The sequence below is a fragment of the Necator americanus genome, chromosome II, assembly GCF_031761385.1.
Source record: "Necator americanus strain Aroian chromosome II, whole genome shotgun sequence".
NCBI classification, from domain to species: Eukaryota; Metazoa; Nematoda; class Chromadorea; order Rhabditida; family Ancylostomatidae; genus Necator; species Necator americanus.
The window spans coordinates 11,121,888-11,139,120 of record NC_087372.1 but is presented as its reverse complement, the minus strand read 5'-3'; the positions used below and the strand labels follow the sequence as shown (position 1 = coordinate 11,139,120).

General features: G+C 43.1%; 2 protein-coding genes across 3 annotated transcripts in view; one reads left to right on the top strand and one right to left on the bottom strand.

The window, feature by feature from the left end:
- Nucleotides 1–259: 259 nt before the first annotated feature.
- RB195_017502 (uncharacterized protein) lies at nt 260–1,828 on the bottom strand (the record flags this gene model as incomplete). Its single annotated transcript, XM_064184528.1, has 1 exon — nt 260–1,828. One exon carries the CDS (start codon nt 1,826–1,828, stop codon nt 260–262), a length of 1,569 nt encoding a protein of 522 aa, XP_064040409.1.
- A 2,602-nt stretch (nt 1,829–4,430) lies between these two features.
- Nucleotides 4,431–17,233, top strand: part of RB195_017501 (uncharacterized protein) — a gene marked incomplete at both ends in the record, with an annotated part of 34,829 nt that continues 22,026 nt past the window's right edge. The window contains 9 exons of one of the 2 annotated variants that reach the window (XM_064184527.1): nt 4,431–4,484; nt 5,277–5,340; nt 6,426–6,484; nt 6,612–6,750; nt 12,021–12,076; nt 12,146–12,173; nt 13,794–13,874; nt 15,998–16,171; nt 16,804–16,970. In XM_064184527.1, the coding sequence (XP_064040407.1) occupies nt 4,431–4,484; nt 5,277–5,340; nt 6,426–6,484; nt 6,612–6,750; nt 12,021–12,076; nt 12,146–12,173; nt 13,794–13,874; nt 15,998–16,171; nt 16,804–16,970 (822 nt within the window). Of the gene's footprint in view, nt 4,485–5,276; nt 5,341–6,425; nt 6,485–6,611; nt 6,751–12,020; nt 12,174–13,793; nt 13,875–15,997; nt 16,172–16,803; nt 16,971–17,233 lie in introns of both variants that reach the window. The other variant, XM_064184526.1, reaches the window with a different exon arrangement.

The window sequence follows — 17,233 nt, the reverse complement described above, 5'->3', positions numbered from 1 at the left end:
TCACGTCAATGATGATATTCTTGTAGAATGGCGAAATTCCGGTCGTGAAGTTACTGTACAACTTTCAAGTACCTTTATGTAGGGACGCCTTGGTTGTCCAAGGCTTCCACGACCGCTTCCGTCTCAACTGAGTCAAAGGCCTTCTTCAAGTCGATGAAGGTGAGACAGAGCGGCATCTTGTACTCTCGTGATACCTCGATGAGTTTCGAAACAGTGTGAATGTGTCCTTCATCCAAGACTTTTCCAATCCTATTAAGGATCACTCTTGTAAAGAGCTTGTAGATGACGGACAGTAAGCAGATTGGGCGATAGTTGCCGATGTCATGTCTCCCTTTTTATACAGTAACACGGTTTTGCTGGTCTTCCACTGTTTAGGAACCTTGCATTCCGACAGATAACGTGTAAAGAGCCTCGCCAGGGTGTTGATTAGTACTGACGGAAGGTTCTTTAGGTGTTCTGGTCTTATTCTGTCATGATCTGGTGCCATGCGATTTCTTGCCGACATGATAGCATGTCGTATTTCGGACGGGAGAACCTCTAGAATGACTTGTCCGTCTTCCCTCAGATGGTGAGGAGGCAAGTGGACATGGCTGTCGAAGAGATCAGAGTAGAAGTCGTAGATGATTTTCTCCATCCCCCTTCTCGATGCAATGGCTGTTCCCTTTGGGTTCCGAAGAGCAGTCATCCTCGTCTTGCGACTGGCGAAGTCTCGACGGGCATAGCGGACGCTTTTCCCCGCCTCTGCAGCTTCAGCCAGCACTTCTGCTTTTCTCTCTTTAAGGTCTTCCTTTATCGCCTCTCGGCAAAGCCTTGCGAGCTCGGACGTGAGTTCTTGGTTCCCTGCGGCTCGTGCTGCTCCACGCTGGCGTATCAGCTCAAGAGTTTGAAGAGACAGGCGCCTCTTGGTGGTTTTAAAACTCTCAGCCTTCTTCGCGCAGTCGTGAAGGTGTTCGACAAGCCGGTCATATTCCTCGTCGATGTTGTCCATTGCGAAATCTTCCCAAAAGCCGGCTAGCGTAGCGAAGAGATCCCAGTTGATGGTAGTCCTGGGATTTCTCTCTCTGAACTTAGCGGCTTCCTCTGCTCTCCTTGTGAAGGAAAATCTTCCTCGGAGGAGGCGATGGTCCGATCCCGTATAGAACTTTGGTACAACACCGACGTCCGTCAGGCAGAACCTTTTACTGGCGATGATGTGGTCTATTTCATTACGGTGCCCTCCACCGGGTGACTCCCACGTCCAGCATAGAGAGGAGGGCTTCTGGAATTGCGAGTTCCCATGGATGGTCTTAGTCGTCATGATGAACTCGGAGAGCCTCTCCCCCTGGTCGTTCCATTGTAGGCCGTGGGTCCCGATGTGAAGTTCCTCCGGCGTTCTTCTTGGGCCAACCTTAGCGTTGAAATCGCCAATTATGACCTTGTAGAAGGCATGATCTTCTTGGTAGAACTTCTCCAGGTCCATATAGAAAGCTTCGACTTCTTCTTCTTTGTAGCTTGATGTTGGAGCGTAAGCGACGAAGATAGTCAAAGCTGGTATTGGGCCACATCTTCTCATCCGCAGACGTCCGATTCGGGTCGTAAGTTGTTCAAAAGAGTCGATGTTCTTTGCCATACTCGTGTTGACGAGCACGCCAACTCCACCAACACCTCTACTGTCGCATGTTCCTAAGAACAGTTCTTCTCCAGTTTCATATACGGCGTTGAGAGGGTGACGTCGTCTCGTCTCGGTCAGTCCGATGACGTCGTACTTGATCTTCTTGGCTTGCATCATCAGATCTTCGATGGCCGCTTCCGATGCAAGCGTACGTGCGTTATAAGTACAGATCGTCATCCCAGTCCTTTTCCGTTTCGGTAGCCTATATGACTCCTTCAACCCCGTCCTTCCTGGCGCTACTGTACCAGGCTTTCCTCCGGAATCATTAGACTTTTCTCTATCACTGTGATATGCGTAGAATTTTAAAACCCATGAGCAGGTTGCAAGCCTCTAGTCCCATGGGTTTTTGGGAGAACTCCCGTTCTCCCGGAGTGGACATGTGGAGCTTATTTGTTGGAGGCAACTCTAAATCGCCTCTCTTGCACCTCCCAGTCACTTGATTGCAGGCTTTTGGCCGGACCGACGTGCGGGATACAAGGATGTCATGAGTCAGTCCTGGCTCAGCAGAAACAGGGAGTCCATCCCCTGAATCCACCTGCGTCTCTGGGCAAGCGCAAGGTCGCTTTTAGTCCGCGATTAGCCCCTATCCGCCACCCGGCGACGCGCCACGTAGCCTCGCGACTAACCGGCTGTGATCCCTTTAGTGAGGGAGATCCGTGGATAGCCGTGTATAAAGTAAAGTAAAGATAAAGTCACTGGCGTATCAATCCACTTGGGATGCGCCAACGCGTTTTACGTTTTGGAATTCGCGATCGTTGAGGTTTTTGGAACGCGTGTTGGCCTATACAATGAATTGCGGGGGCCAGCCGGTGTGTCAAGTCAGTGTTTTTATCCTCCCAGACAAGTCTGGTACCAATTTATCGACCCCGGAGGGATGAAAGGCTTGGTGAGCACTGGGGCGGATTCGAACCCTCGACCGTGTGGCTACAACGGACCTCTAACCGACTGCGCCACACCAGCCCTTTTGATAGCCGTCTATATATATATATATATATATATATATATATATATATATATATATATATATATATAATATATATATATATATATATATATATATACGGCTAAAGCCGGACTTCAGACTTTCTGTGGTGTTCGCTCAGCTCCTTCGACACCAATATAATATAGACACGACATGGAATTATCACTCAAAATATAGGTTTTCATCTTGTTTCCCTCAACCGCCATCACAGAATGATGTTTCACATAAAATGAAGTGAAATACATCATCGTACTGATAAAGACAGCGTTGCACATCAGGTCATGTAAACAGTTGGCTACTATTTAAGCAGAAGTTAGCATTCGTGTTCCCACTTTCTGAAGAATGGAGGAGTCGTAGAGGTGAAAAGCAACGCGGAAGGTGGATACGACCATGAAAAGTTTGTAACGTCCCCTTTACCTTTTGCGACATTGACACGAAGGCACTGCTCGATACTTCTACATCATCACACATGAATTCAACGCCTTGCGACCCATCGCACCCCATTTTAAGGATATCTGGCGCCGGCGCACCAATCCGACGCCGTTGGACCCGTCGCACCTCTTTCTACAGGTATCTGGCGCCGGCGCAGCAATTCGACGCCGTGGGACCCGTCGCACCTCATTTTAGGGATATCTGGCGCCGGCGCACCAATCCGATGCCGTTGGACCCGTCGCACCTCTTTCTACAGGTATCTGGCGCCGGCGCACCAATTCGACGCCGTGGGACCCGTCGCACCCAACTTTTCGAATTTCGTGACTCACACACACACACACACACACACACACACACACACACACACACACACACACACACACACACACACACACACACACACACACACACACACACACACACACACACACACACACACACACACACACACACACACACACACGTGACAGAATACGCCCGCCACTATACGGAATGATAGTTTGCAAATTTGGAAGTATACATTCACATAAAAGTTTGTTTACCCCCACTAACATGTGAGAGAAACTAACTTGCCTTATCAAAGACAACATACATTTCTGCATGGCTTCGGACAATGGTGAAGAGGTAGAGTGCTCCCCTAACAGTTGCATGGCGATGGTTCGGCACGTCACCGGTGCACAGTTTTGCATCATTATGGAGTATTTTCGTGACACACGTACATACACATACACACACACGGACTAAGCGCGTTATTATATAACATGACAACGGAAGTAAAACTCTAGTATACAGAAACCACAGCCCCCGTTTTAGCCGTCATCTCGGATTGCGGACGAATAGCCTAATCTTTTTCCTTACCTTAGCCTATGAGAGTTGTTTTTATGACATTTGTTTCTTTATACTGGACTGCATGGGCGGCTGTACCGTAGTCTGCAAAAGGTTCCGTTGTGTCTGCGCAATCGATCGGAGGTTCGAATTCGCGCTAATGCCAACCAAGCTTTTCTGAGGTTGATAAATTGCCTGTGTTTAACTTGTCTGGGAGGATAAAAACCCACTCTATAGACTATTTACACGTTCGTAAACCTCAATCGATTTTGAACTGATGTGAATGAGGTGGCACATTAGTTGACGCAAGACACTTTATGCTTTATCCCTAATCCTTTGAATCAGACTGCACATAATACTTTGAAAATGTAATTTTCCCAAAAGTTCTGGGAAGGGCAAGAAGTCTTCGTTTGGGCATGGAAAGGATCAAATATGTATCGCATGACTTTAACCTCATTGCAACAGAACTGACCTACATAGGATGCATTCTGAGTCAAAAAATCCCTCTTTATCTCTGTTTTTATAGAAATCGTTACAATTATGGGATTATTTCTTCGCTCTATGGGCGAACAAATGAGAGCTGCTGCTGCTAAGGTATGTTGTAATTTATCCTCAAAGTAGAAAAACGGGTATTGATACTACTACTTTGCTTTAGTTAACTGTCTTTCGGCGCATAAATTCTTCGGTTTCTGCTCTTATCTTTCTCTTGTAGCTTTTACTCGACCAAACTGCCTCAAACAAACACATTTTTACTCCAGCTTCAAATAAATTCATTTCTATTCCACTGAGCAAGAAAAAACTAGCTAACATTTTCTCACTTGACTATTATCAAGTATAGGATAGCTTCATCAATCGTTAAGCGCAGAAGAGAAAATCTTTGGTAGAGGTTCGGTAAATACCTCACTGCACTCTGCTTCCGTTACTCGACGCTGCTCCAACTTCCGTTTTATGCGCTGTGTCGATTTCCTGTAATCAGTAGGTTTCATCTCCAAGTAGACCAATCGCGCTTTGAGCACTTTTGATTGCTTCCTATGCTAGCTCAACTCTTACAATGGAAATGTATTGAGACTTAGAATATTTGAGGTGATCTTTCTTGAATACATAGCACGTCTTCGTATTATGTCTGGCCTCTCCAACCTTCCTCCCATTATGTTTGCAATATCTAGTTTCAAGCAAACAAACATATACACATACACATGCCCAGGCAGATACTCGATGCACATATACACAGACAAGTACACATACAGATATACATAGACAGGTACATATACATACAGGTAGGCAGACGCACACATAGACAAAAGCTTTCTCCCGACGTTCGCACTAGTATAATATACATGTGTTCCTTTTTAAGTATAGTTCTCACGCTAAGCTTCTTTATTTCAGATATATTTGCTCCTATTCTTGCTTTTCGCTCTTCACTATCCCTCTTCAGCTAGTGAAGAACCAGGTAAATGGTCATACCTGACTTTATACATCTCAGGAAAAAAAACTCACTGAAATATGCGACTTTGTATTTTCTATACTATTAGATGGCGGTCAAAACATAGTAAAGAATGGAAAAAAATATGCATCTTGTAGTATTTAGGGATTCAGAAACCTAAGTATACCAGGAAACACACTTACCGTTACACTCGTTAGTGTGGCAAAATCTATTTTGCGTCCTTTCACGTTATCTTTAGTACACCTTCAAACGTACCTGGTAGTTCTTTTGAAGCTTCTTTCGCTGCCTAAGATTTCTGGATTGCCTCTGGACGTTAGGCGTTTCTCCACCACGGTTGAAAAAAACTGCAGGACCTTTATGAATGTGCTACGTAAAAAAAATCCAGCAACAAGCAGTTCAAACCTTCAGTCGCCTTTAAAGGCATCACTTCACGAATTAGGTTAACCCACCTGAAACCCGTCCCACCCAGATTCGTGGGGTGATGCCTTTAAAGGCGACTGAAGGTTTGGAAAACTGCTTGCTGCTGGATTTTTTTTTCACATATCGCCTATCGGCGTCGTAGATTGTGTGAAAGAAAGTGATTCCGGTGGTTCTCCCTGTATCAGTGGGAAAGGACGACTCCGGAATGTTGTTTCTTATGACGGCTTATGTTGCAATGCACAGCGTTTGCGCTCCGCCCAACCCCGCCCCTCCAACGATTCGTCGAAAACCCATCCGGACGAATGGCAAGCTGAGGGCGGTGCAAGAGTGGTGCGCTGCAGTTGAGGAGAAACAGCGTTCCGGGGTTATATGTTTCCACTGATACAGGAAGAAATGAGTGGGGTGATGCCTTTAAAAAAACAGGCCAAGAATCACTTTGTGTTCTTCATCTCTTAAATGGATCACTTTCGACACTGCTATTGATAGTGTGATTTAGTTTTTTTTTTTAAGCTAAAAAATCTAAAAAAAGAAAAATTTACTCCTTTAATACGCTACCACTGTCCAATGAATAGGTTTAGGAAGTGAAAGTAAAAGTATTGAAAATCACTACAAGGTCGTGATAGATGCGCTCATGAAGTTTTAGTAGCAAATCCTACTTTATTCGTTTCCAGACGCCACATTCAAACGTTTCTGTGCGAATCCACCAAATGGAGGAAGTGGGAGACTAGATGTAAGCAAGAAATTTGTGCTTTCACATGAATATTTATTTATATCTATTATTTGTATATATGTCATCATTATTTTTATTTGTTTGTTTATTTATTTACATTTACAAATACAAATGTATACTTTCTGAGGAGAAAACGATGCAATGCGAAGTGACCTACAATGTCATCTCCTCGGACGAAACCGCCGCCTACAAGTTTTGCGACATGCAACATCCGTTTTCTCTGGTAAAGGCCGTAGCGCAAGGACCTCGTACGCTTTGTTCTATACGTGAGTCTAATTAGCGTCATTTTAGAATCAAAGTGAATCTTCAGCCAAGGCTAAAAATTAAAAAAAAACTTCTTAACATAACTGGGTTTTGATAAAACCTTAGAGTAATTCTAAAGAAACAGTTTTTTCAACCTCACAACTAATTCCGCGATATCTGTTCACTCGAATCTGTTAGTGTAGTATTTGATAAAAATTTTATAAAGGACGCTATGCTGTTTTTTGCAGGAAAGGTAATAGTAAACAGCGCATTTTTCTAGAACTCTTCAACGAAGTCGAATCTCTATTTTTACTCGCAGCTAGCTCAATCGCTAGCTTCTTACTGTAGGCAGAAACTAGAAACTTCTCACTGTAGGCAGAAGCGTAGTAGGCAGGAAGCAAAGCTAAATTCATCGTATGCAATGCACTTGTTTGGACTTTTCTTCAATAATAAGTTGTTTGCACAAGTTTTCTTGGAGCAAGACAGCAATGAATCTCACACATTCTATTTATCTTTTATGTGGAAGCTGATATGACTTATACGAATTACTTTTGCGCATTTTCATGTTGCGGTTGGAGAGTAATATTGGTGGGCGATATTATAATGCTCGAACGTCCAAAATGTACCATGATGTTTTAAAGTTATGGCAGAAAATCGACTCGGCCCGGCTCGATTCACTTCAGTTCGGTTTGGTAGCCGCTACGAGCTAATGCTAAGCTAACTCTCCATCTTCGTCAAGGCATATCGACTTTGATCACATTGCCATAATTATGCTCTGTCTCTACGATAAAAGTAGCGACTAAAAGAGACAAACAGACTAGCAGCTTCACTTCATTAATGACCGGATTCGTCCGCAGCACTTTGCTGAAGAGTCGAAAATTGATTTTTTTCCCAACCCCTTCTTCCTCCATACACAGCACAGTTAGCAGAACTCATCTACGGTAGCAGACGGTTGGCATCCAAGCTGATTAGGAACCTCAGGAAGATCTTTTTCAAAGAGTGGATGCATAATTTATATCGAGAACAAAAGTGGCTTCGTATTACTTTCTGCACAATGTGGATGTAGTCGGTATCCATCAAGACGTTCTGACAGTGTTGAGAGGATACTAGTACATCATTGATTGCCTTTTCTCCGCATACATACGCTCCTAACCGATACGCTCCACCGCACCACCTCGAGAAAGCCGCATACACAATTGCACCGTACTTCATCGTTAATCATGCGTAACTTTACAAAAGTGGAACATAAATTCAAACCTTGCTAAATAATAAAAGCATAGAATAATAAAAGTGCAGCAGCACGACCGATAGAAAGAATGAAAAATAGTTCTGTTAAGATCACATAAATTTATAAAAGGTTTGGACTTACGTTTTTTTATTGTAGTGCCAGCGTGCAGAGGGTTCGGTGATACTATTAGGTTGAGTCGAAAGTTCTCGGACAAATTGACAATATTTTTTATTTATTTTACAATTCTTAAACAATAACTGTAAATAATTTGAAGTATGCCCCATTGGCATCGATGATCTTCTGCCAACGTTTAGGCAGATCGTAGATGCCCTTGCTCCTAAACGCTTGGGACTGCTCCTTGAAGAACTGCTCGAGCGCCTTTTTGATATCGTTGCGGGTTTGAAAGTCTTGACCATCCAGATGACGTTGGAGATAGGAAAAAAGGTGGTAATCCGAGGGAGCCAGGTCTGGGGAATATGGGTGTGGTAAAATGGTCCAACCTAATTTCATCAGTTTGGCTTTATTCGTTCTTGCAATGTGCGGCCGAGCGTTGTCGTGCTGGAAGTAGACTACGCGCTGCTGCGGGCGTGCATTTTCGAGATTTGTCTTCAAATTCTTCAGCCGCTCAATGTAGACATCTCCGGTCACTGTAAATCCCTGAGCGAGCATCTCCCAGTATTCGATGCCGTGTACGCTCCACCACATGCAAAGCATAGCATAAGCATTTTTGGGGTGTACGTTGAGTTTAGGGACGTCTTCTGCATCCGTACTTTTGTCAAACCAATGGGCACGCCGGTAAATGTTAGAGTAGAAATCCACTTCCCCTCCCCGGTGGCTGTGTGCCCAAGCCAAATGTGGGTGCGGTTGAGCATGAGGAGAGAAAGTGCGGTATCAGCGCGGCAGTCCATGTCACACTGCGTCAGAGCATCGACCTAGTTTTCGCACCTTGCCGATTGACTTCAATCCGCGAACAACTGTAGTTTGACTCATCCCAAGAGCGGTTGTCAGTTCGCGAGTGGTTTGAAACGGATCGGCTCCATCTGTCTCCGCAGCAAGACCAAATAAAACTCCATCGAGCGTCAAAAACGGTCTTCATCCTCAATGGAATAGTCGCCGGCGCCAGCTTCGAGTGCCACTTCTAGACTGTACTTCTAGCGGGGGCGTGCTACTTGTAAACTTCCTTCAGACGTCTATCGATATCCGCGGGTTCTTGGCCAGACAGATGGAGAAAGAGTATGACGTTGGTGGTGGAGTGACGACGATTTGAAATTGCGCGACATGTTGGCAGGAAAGGAACTGGCTCAGTGTAATTGTTAACCTACGCTTTGAAGAGCTTTTCCTACTCTATCAAACGGTAGCTAACACATCCATTTTTGTCGGCTCTTTGCTGAGTGATGATCTCTGGAAATCATCACTACCATATTGTCGAAATTTTTGATTTTTTGAAATTTTTTGGATTGAACTTTCCACTCAACCTAATATATTAGAGGCCCAACAATTCGATAATCTCGTTTTTGTTAAAGTCGTAAAAGTGGCTCGAGGTTTTCGGGCTATGTTTATTCCATCATGCTCCTCTCTCCTTGCCTTGAGCCTCGTTCTGAGAACACTACGCAAGAACTTCAAACAGTAAACTAAATTGACCAGTTCTACCGAAAAGCGGGGCAGATGAGCCACCACGTTGTTACAGATCGTCAACGTCGGCGAATCTACGCAGCGTGCGGTATCCTCGAGTATTACTGTCTAGATAGTGTCGAGGAATTGCATATTCAACAACCTTATAGCTCAAAGAATATTGAACAGCATAAAATAATGGGTAATTGATAAGCATTTTTTGTGTTCATTATTGGATTCCTGGCGGAAATCCGGAATGCTCCTAGTGCATTCCTGACACATATTTCCCTCTCGGAAGCTTATATCGCACACATTACTTCAAACTCATTTCTATCATTTTCCTCATCCTTGTGTCTCCTTAATGGTCTCATCGAACTTTCGCGAGCCTTTTACCAACCCATTTTTTGGAACGCAAGCTCAACATCCTTCCAGTTTCTCCACCGTGATTGCACGCTAGGCATTCCAGTAGACGGTCCTATCTTCGAGCAAGCAGTTACCGAATCGACAAACAACTCAACACTCCGACATACACTGCCTATCGCGGAGTTTAATCCTCCTGATACTATCGTTCGGAATGTTCACCAATACAACATCATCTTGCAACTGTGTTCGCGAGAGAGACCGGTGTATCGCAGCAATTAAGCAATCGGAGAAAGAGGATACACTGGAGGATTCTATCCTGACTTGAGGTTCTCGTTGTTTTACTTGCTGGTCGAGATTGGGTGTTAGTTTTCCATCTTTTTTTAGCAGGTTGAAACTAGAAACACTGAACTACCCTGTCTTTTACAACAGTAAAGAAAAGCATATATTAGCATCAAAAGCCTAATTGAGAGCCATTTTTAAGCCTCTGGTACGAATGATATCGGTGAAATGTCAGGTACTCAATAAAATTCCGCCAAAACCTCGTCGAAGCAAGAGGACCGTGCTTTCGGGGTTTTCGGGGCTAAGTGCAATAATATACAGCTCTCAAACAGTTTCCATGAGAGGAAAAATCGACGTCATTAACGCAGGTGGCAATATCAGTTACTTGATCATTCGAAAAATAGCGCGAGCGGAAGACGACAACTCCTAAACTGTAGCTTGACTACGACAAGCATTATTCCTTCTCGGGTGTCCAAAAATCTAGAACTGTCTGGGAGATCGCGTTCAATTCTCAGCTGTAAACTATGGCTATGGAAAAGAAGTCAGGAAGATCTACATAAACAAAAAATTATAGGTCTGAAAGATGAAGAATGCAGAAAGAAATACCAACAGTTGTCCATAAACATTGTAGTACGGACCGACTAGGAGTTTAATGACTCGACTCTTCTACCAGTTGTATTCATGTCGCTGCAGATAAGATAAGCTTCCGCTCTTGACGCCGAGGAAAAGTTTGCTTGTGCATTTGCGGAGGCAAGACAAACCACAATTCAGCATGTGTTCCCCCCACCACTGTTGATTTCAACGGGAATAAGCATTTGGAGGAGAAAGCTGTGTCGTCAGCTGAAACGTGATCGCAGGAAAGAGCTGACGTCAAGAGCGAACGAGTCTAAAAGTGTGTGGAAAGACAGGACCGCAAAAAACTCAATTCAACTTCTCAACAATCCCAATAAATTCCCAGTGGGTGAGGCATCTTAGCAATTTAGAGAATATGGAGGGGGTATTTCAATGCTCTGTTGAATCGATAAACGCCATCCGTAGCTAAACTCGAGCATGCTTAACAATATGTATGCACGCGGTTTGTTAGAGACCACCGGAACGCGTCGGCGATTCTGACCGGTGTCCTGAAAATGAGGATTGGAAAGTTTCACAAGAAGTTATCACAAAGAAAAAAAAACTACCACAGAATATCTGCTGCTGCCTGTGATGTGCATCGTGTTAGAGCGTGTACTTCTCGATCGGGTGACTGAACATCAGGAAAGCATCGTAATGAAAAAGCTGGTCTTTTCTGTTGTCGATCTGGTGCTCATCGTCAGGCATATGATCGAAGTGTGGCAGAAACCTTTGCAGTTAGCCTTCTTTCGTCTTCGTGCCATTTGTCAAGTTTATTGAGCTCAACATCGAGTCCCACTCGACAATTCGAATAAAAAAGTTTTGAAAAATCTATTGGTTAAGTTATATGAAGAATGAACCATACTAGCATCACAGTATTAGTTCCCGAGTAAATTAGGGAAAAACTTTGTTAGCGTGAAGAGATCAAACTGATTTCTTTCCCTAATTACGTCTTTGTTTATTCTATACGTGTACTCTATCCACGAAGTTTCTAGTCTATAAAGACAACAATATCACAATTTACAATATCAGTGTAGGTTCAAAGCTCTTGTTCTATAGCTCAAAAAATTTAACTTCTTTGAATTTTGCTACTTATTGAGATTGCAGAGTTTATTCGTGTGATGATTTTATTTATTATTATTGTACTCCCTATATTTCTCTTGTTAATGTGAAGTTGGTGTAAGAAATCAATGCAATTTTTAGGGACGTTTTTGAAGTGTGAAATCACTGAGGTACTTATCAGCGAGACCTGCTATCTGGTTAGACGAGTTGAAAGTCATGCAAAGGCCAAAGCCTGTGGACAAAGACACAAACTTCATGTTATTAAGCATAGCTTCGAGCAAAAGTGGATTACGGGTAAGATCTTAACCCTCTACAAATTGGGTTTTCAAGTATGGTTGAGTGCTTGCTTGAACAAAAGGTGTTCCTTTTCCGTTGAATGAAAACAACACTAACGTGAGGAACGAAGATGTCATTGACGATTTGTTGCACATGTATTTCAGTGACCATTAATGTTCCTTCGAACATCTTCATGATTTCGCGTTCAAAAAGGCCTTGCATTTTCCACAAAAATGTTTCTTAAAAACATTTGACATATTTATTATTTGCGGAGCTTTTACTATTTAAATGCAGTGTATCACGAAATTGGCGCGGTGTGTAGGGCTAATAGAAAACATAGGGTTCAGGATTTAGATTACGAAAATGAGGGTGGTCCTGCTCAATTTCCCCTAATCGTTAAAAACTGCGTGGGAGATGGCGTTCTTTCTCATGAAGTAAGACGGAACGCGCCACCTCTGTACACGATACACGTCCATCCATCAGCGAACAGTCGAAGATCAATGGGGTTTCCTCACAAGTCTGTTTAGGTGAAGCATGGAAGGCTGCTGAGGAGATTGTAGCGCGCACAAGGGTGCGCGTTCTAACACACCTCGTAGGAAGTAAGGTGGTTCCTACGCCGTTTTTTTGGAACGACTAAGGAGAACACGCTCGCTCTCGCAATCTATGACCTAAACTCTACTTTCTTTCAGGAGTTTCCGTACCACGTCAATTTCGTGACGCGCTGCCTTTAAGGTGCTCTGCAAACAGTGGTGTGAACAGATTTTTAAGGTGTTAAAATTAACAGTGCCGTCGTTGATAAAGTTCCCTTACAAGATACCAATCGACTACTCAGCAATACAGGATCATTGTTTCAAAGTATATTGTTATCGATATATTCGTTGTCGAAGTTATCAGATGTAATTCTACAACTTTGAACCTAACTGGTTCAGAAGTCGGCTAAAATGGAATCTTATAGGTCTTATCCCAAGATCTCATAACTGTTTAAAGGCATCACCCCACGGATCTGAGGTGGTACGGATTTCAGGTGAAGTATTCATATACGGAATAGTAGATTATGGAGAGGGGCGTGATTCCGTGTACTTCTTCCTAATTGCCGTAAAAAACGGCGGGGAAGATGCGGCGCTTGCAGAAGGCTGGCGCGCTCCAATCAAACTTCTTGTGGAAAATATTGCGCCGGAACGCTCGAAGCCATATCTTCCGGACCGTTTTCTACGGCAGTTAAAAAGAAATGAATCACCCTTCTCTCAATAATCTACGATCCCGTCTACGAATACTCCACCTGAAGTCCGCACCACCTCAGGTTCGTGGTATGCTGCCTTTAGAACTGTTTATCAAATCTGTAAACGATTGAGAATGCTTGCAAAAATTGTTAGATTGTCAAAAATCCAAATTCATAATGATCTGTATCACAAACACCTCTCACACATATGTGAAAACCATGTAATTCAGTAGCGAGATAATCATACTTTTGAACTGCAAGGTATCTCGCTTCACTTTTGCATCACTCACAGCAGACCCACGTTCGATAATCTTTTGTTAGCTCCACTTGATATGGTTATTTTTTGCTTGTTTTACAGCGCAAGCATCTGTGTTCGTAAGGTAGTGATATATTTGCAACTCAAGGATGCTTTATTTCAGCTTTCATGACTGAATATAATATGATATGGATTGGAAACAATCAGGACCAGTTGAACGGTCTCATCCACAAAACGTTCCCAGGTAAGTTCAAGTAGTCGAACAATTCTTTTTTTGAGAGAGTACGGAAGTCGACAAAGTCATCAATCCAATTTGGAACGCGTATTGGCCTGTACAGTGACTTGCGGGGGCCAGCCGATAATCAAGTCTGTGTTTTTATCCTCCCAGACTAGTCCGATACCAATTTATCGATCCCGGAGGGATGAAGGGCTTGGTTTGCACTAGGGTGGTTTCGAACCTTCGACCGTGTGGGTACAACGGACCTCTAGCCGACTGCGCCACACTCACCCAAGTTGAGGGCGGGTGTAGTGTAGCGGTTAGAGGTTCTGCTTTCTGCACTATCGATCGGAGGCTCGAATCCGCCCTGGTGCTCACCAAGCCTTTCATCCCTCTGGGGTCGATAAATTGGTACCAGACTTGTCTTGGAGGATAAAAAGCACTGACTTGACACATCGCCACCGCAAGTCATCGTATAGGCCAGTTACAGTCATTGTATAGGCCCGCTCGTGAACCTCAAACGATTCTGAATTGAAGTGAACGTGGAGGCGCATCCCAAGCGGACTGATTAACGCCAGAAACTTTAACTTTAACTTTAAACGGAAATTGAAAGAAATACCGCACCATTATATAAAGTAGTATGTGCGACAAAACCCACTGAATTGAAGGCAATCAAACCAATGCGTTTAGCGTCAAGTGGTCTTGCTATGTGTGCTGAGGAGGCGAGTAGAGGTGTTGATATTTAAGGACAGCATGTAATGACATAGTGTTGGAATCCGCCGAAAAGCTACAGACAAGATTCGGGGTGGTTTCGCTCATTTCTCCTTTACCGTTGTGGGAAAACGACACTTTAGTTTCTACGAATTACACTATAACGAGCCTCTATATAGACGTTCCGGACTCCTCAGCAGCCTCTTCATTGATTTTCTTGTTGAATATCTTCTCGTTTTCCACTCCGTTTTTTTACGGGGATTCGGGAGAGATGAGTGGAATTACCTCGGATTACGTAATTTCCTACCCCATCTCCAGCTTTCCCTGCGGATTCCCTCATCACATCAGAATCTGCCTTTAAGTAGACCTGCGAGCTACAGAAAACAACGTGAGGGTGGTGCAAATTGGCGCATAAAGTGGTGCAAATTTTTCTATTTTCGCTATTAGCAGCAGAGTATCATGAAATTAAGGTTCCCGCTTTTCTCAGCACCTCACTGGTTACACTAGATTAGACTGCTAAAGAGAAACGGTAGATTTTTGACAGCTCGCTTGTAGACGCGGTGCGTCAATGAGGGTAAAAGGGTTGCGCGTTCCAACGTTTTCCATGAGAATTAAGACCATTTTCGCTGTTTTTTAGGGCGGCTAGGAGCCATCAAGCGTGGCAGACTCATCCTCGCAATCTACAGCACGAACTCTATATTGTCGCACTGAGGCCCTATCATCGTCGATTCCGTGATATACCGCCTTCAATTTTATTTGACTGGTTTGGTCCTAGCAATCGTACTTTCCTGTGGACGAGCTTACGCTGCACTGACATTTGCGCGCAGTCGCAAAGGAGAAAGGATCCGTGCTCTAGATTGCTAGGCAAAGTACATGAAGATGGTACATGTTAAGAGCTCGAAAATTTCTGGAATATATGATAACATTATTCAGTGGATCTGAATGTTTCCTGCACGCGTTTGTTTCCTTAACTAATGTTCACGAGTTGTTCTCATAAGCGAGAAAAAAAGACGGGCGCTTGAATTCGCTAACTGCTTCATCGAGTATCGAGTTTCGACCCCGTCACACTTCTCATAGAGGAAACAAGGTAGGTTTGGAGTTGGATGGTATCTACAGTAAAAGTATTTGAATCCTTCCTCTGTACGACTCTATGACTTTGCTAATGAATGTATGATCCTTTCAGTGATTTCTCTTGCATGCTGTGGGAAACGTGCGGTCTGTAGGCAGCCTTCTCTGATATTGCAACAATAACGGCAGTAGACGTTGAAATACTAATTTTCTCCTTTATCTATTCCCTGCATCTCAGCGTTGATCTTAGTTGTAGAAATGCAGAACAATTATTAATATTTCGTTTTCTGTGGCTGTGCAGATAAAAAAAACGAATTCGCGATTATTTCCAAGGAAACTTCGTAGCTAACAGACTTCTCTTCCGTTTTCAGGAAAAGTTTTGAATGGAGCATCAGGTCGACTTATTAGTGGAAGTACGGGATCACTTGCCATATTAACACGCAAAGGATCGGCATCACGTTTGAGAGCTGGTGTCATAACAAAAGCTGACTCAGAATCACTTTTTCCGATTCTTTGCTCGCGAAATGCAGATCAGTACCCTAGTTGTATGTTTACTTTCTTTATTTTTTCTCATTGAAGGGTGTTTATATTCACTGAATACGTCAATCAATTCTTTCTCATTACTTTGTAAGAGCATTGTTTTGTCTACAAAAAAAGGAGAAGTAAAAACGTTGTCAAATTCGTAAGCAAAGCACTTTTCTGAAAAAAAAATTGCGCAACGTAAAGCTAAAAGTTAAGGAAATGTCGTAGCAAAATTAGCAGCGAACACTCATCCATTTCATCTAATCGAGAAGCCTGCAAAAGATAAGAAAAAAAAAACTAGGAATTGATTATATTTGAAGGACAATTTGCAATTCCCAGACGATTTTTGTGTCGGTATGAGTTAATTGTATTTTCAAGCTCTCATGAAAGTGTTTGATACAAATTGTTCTGGATAGGGTAACAAATATCGCTAGAGGAGCATTCCATTTTCTATAAGAGAGGCACGATCTAGCTTCCAACACCAAATTGGTGTCAGAACTTATCCGCTCACTTCTAACAAATCTGGCGAAAACTATCGTTTGATTATGAAAATATATCTTCTTCTTTTCGTTACTCTTTGGTAATGAATGAAAAGATTTGGTGACTACAATTCCTCAACTACGTTTGTTATGTTTTTTGCGTGATGTAATCTCAGATATAACATCAATGATCGAGCGGCTTAACGAACTTGGAATAAGCTCTTCTGTGTTCACCGACCGTGAAAACCGACAACGGGCGTTCGCTTTGCTACGATCTGTTGTTGAATTCGAGATGAAGACTGCATATGATACAGGGACTCAGCGCCACCACAAAGTCTGCAAGGTACGCAGGTTTGAAGCATAGAAATGGACATTAAATGGACATTATAAATCATTATATTACATTATAAATGCTATATATGCATGTAGATTAATATAAAACGAGGGTATGCATAGTGTATAAATGCCCGTGCCTTTCAATTACTCTATGCTTTTGAAAAAAAAAATTCTCGTTGTGCCAAGTAGTAAGGTCTCATTGCTATTCTTAGGCTATTACAGAAAATATGTCAAATGAAAGAAATTCGATTTTTTTTTTGCAATGATGAG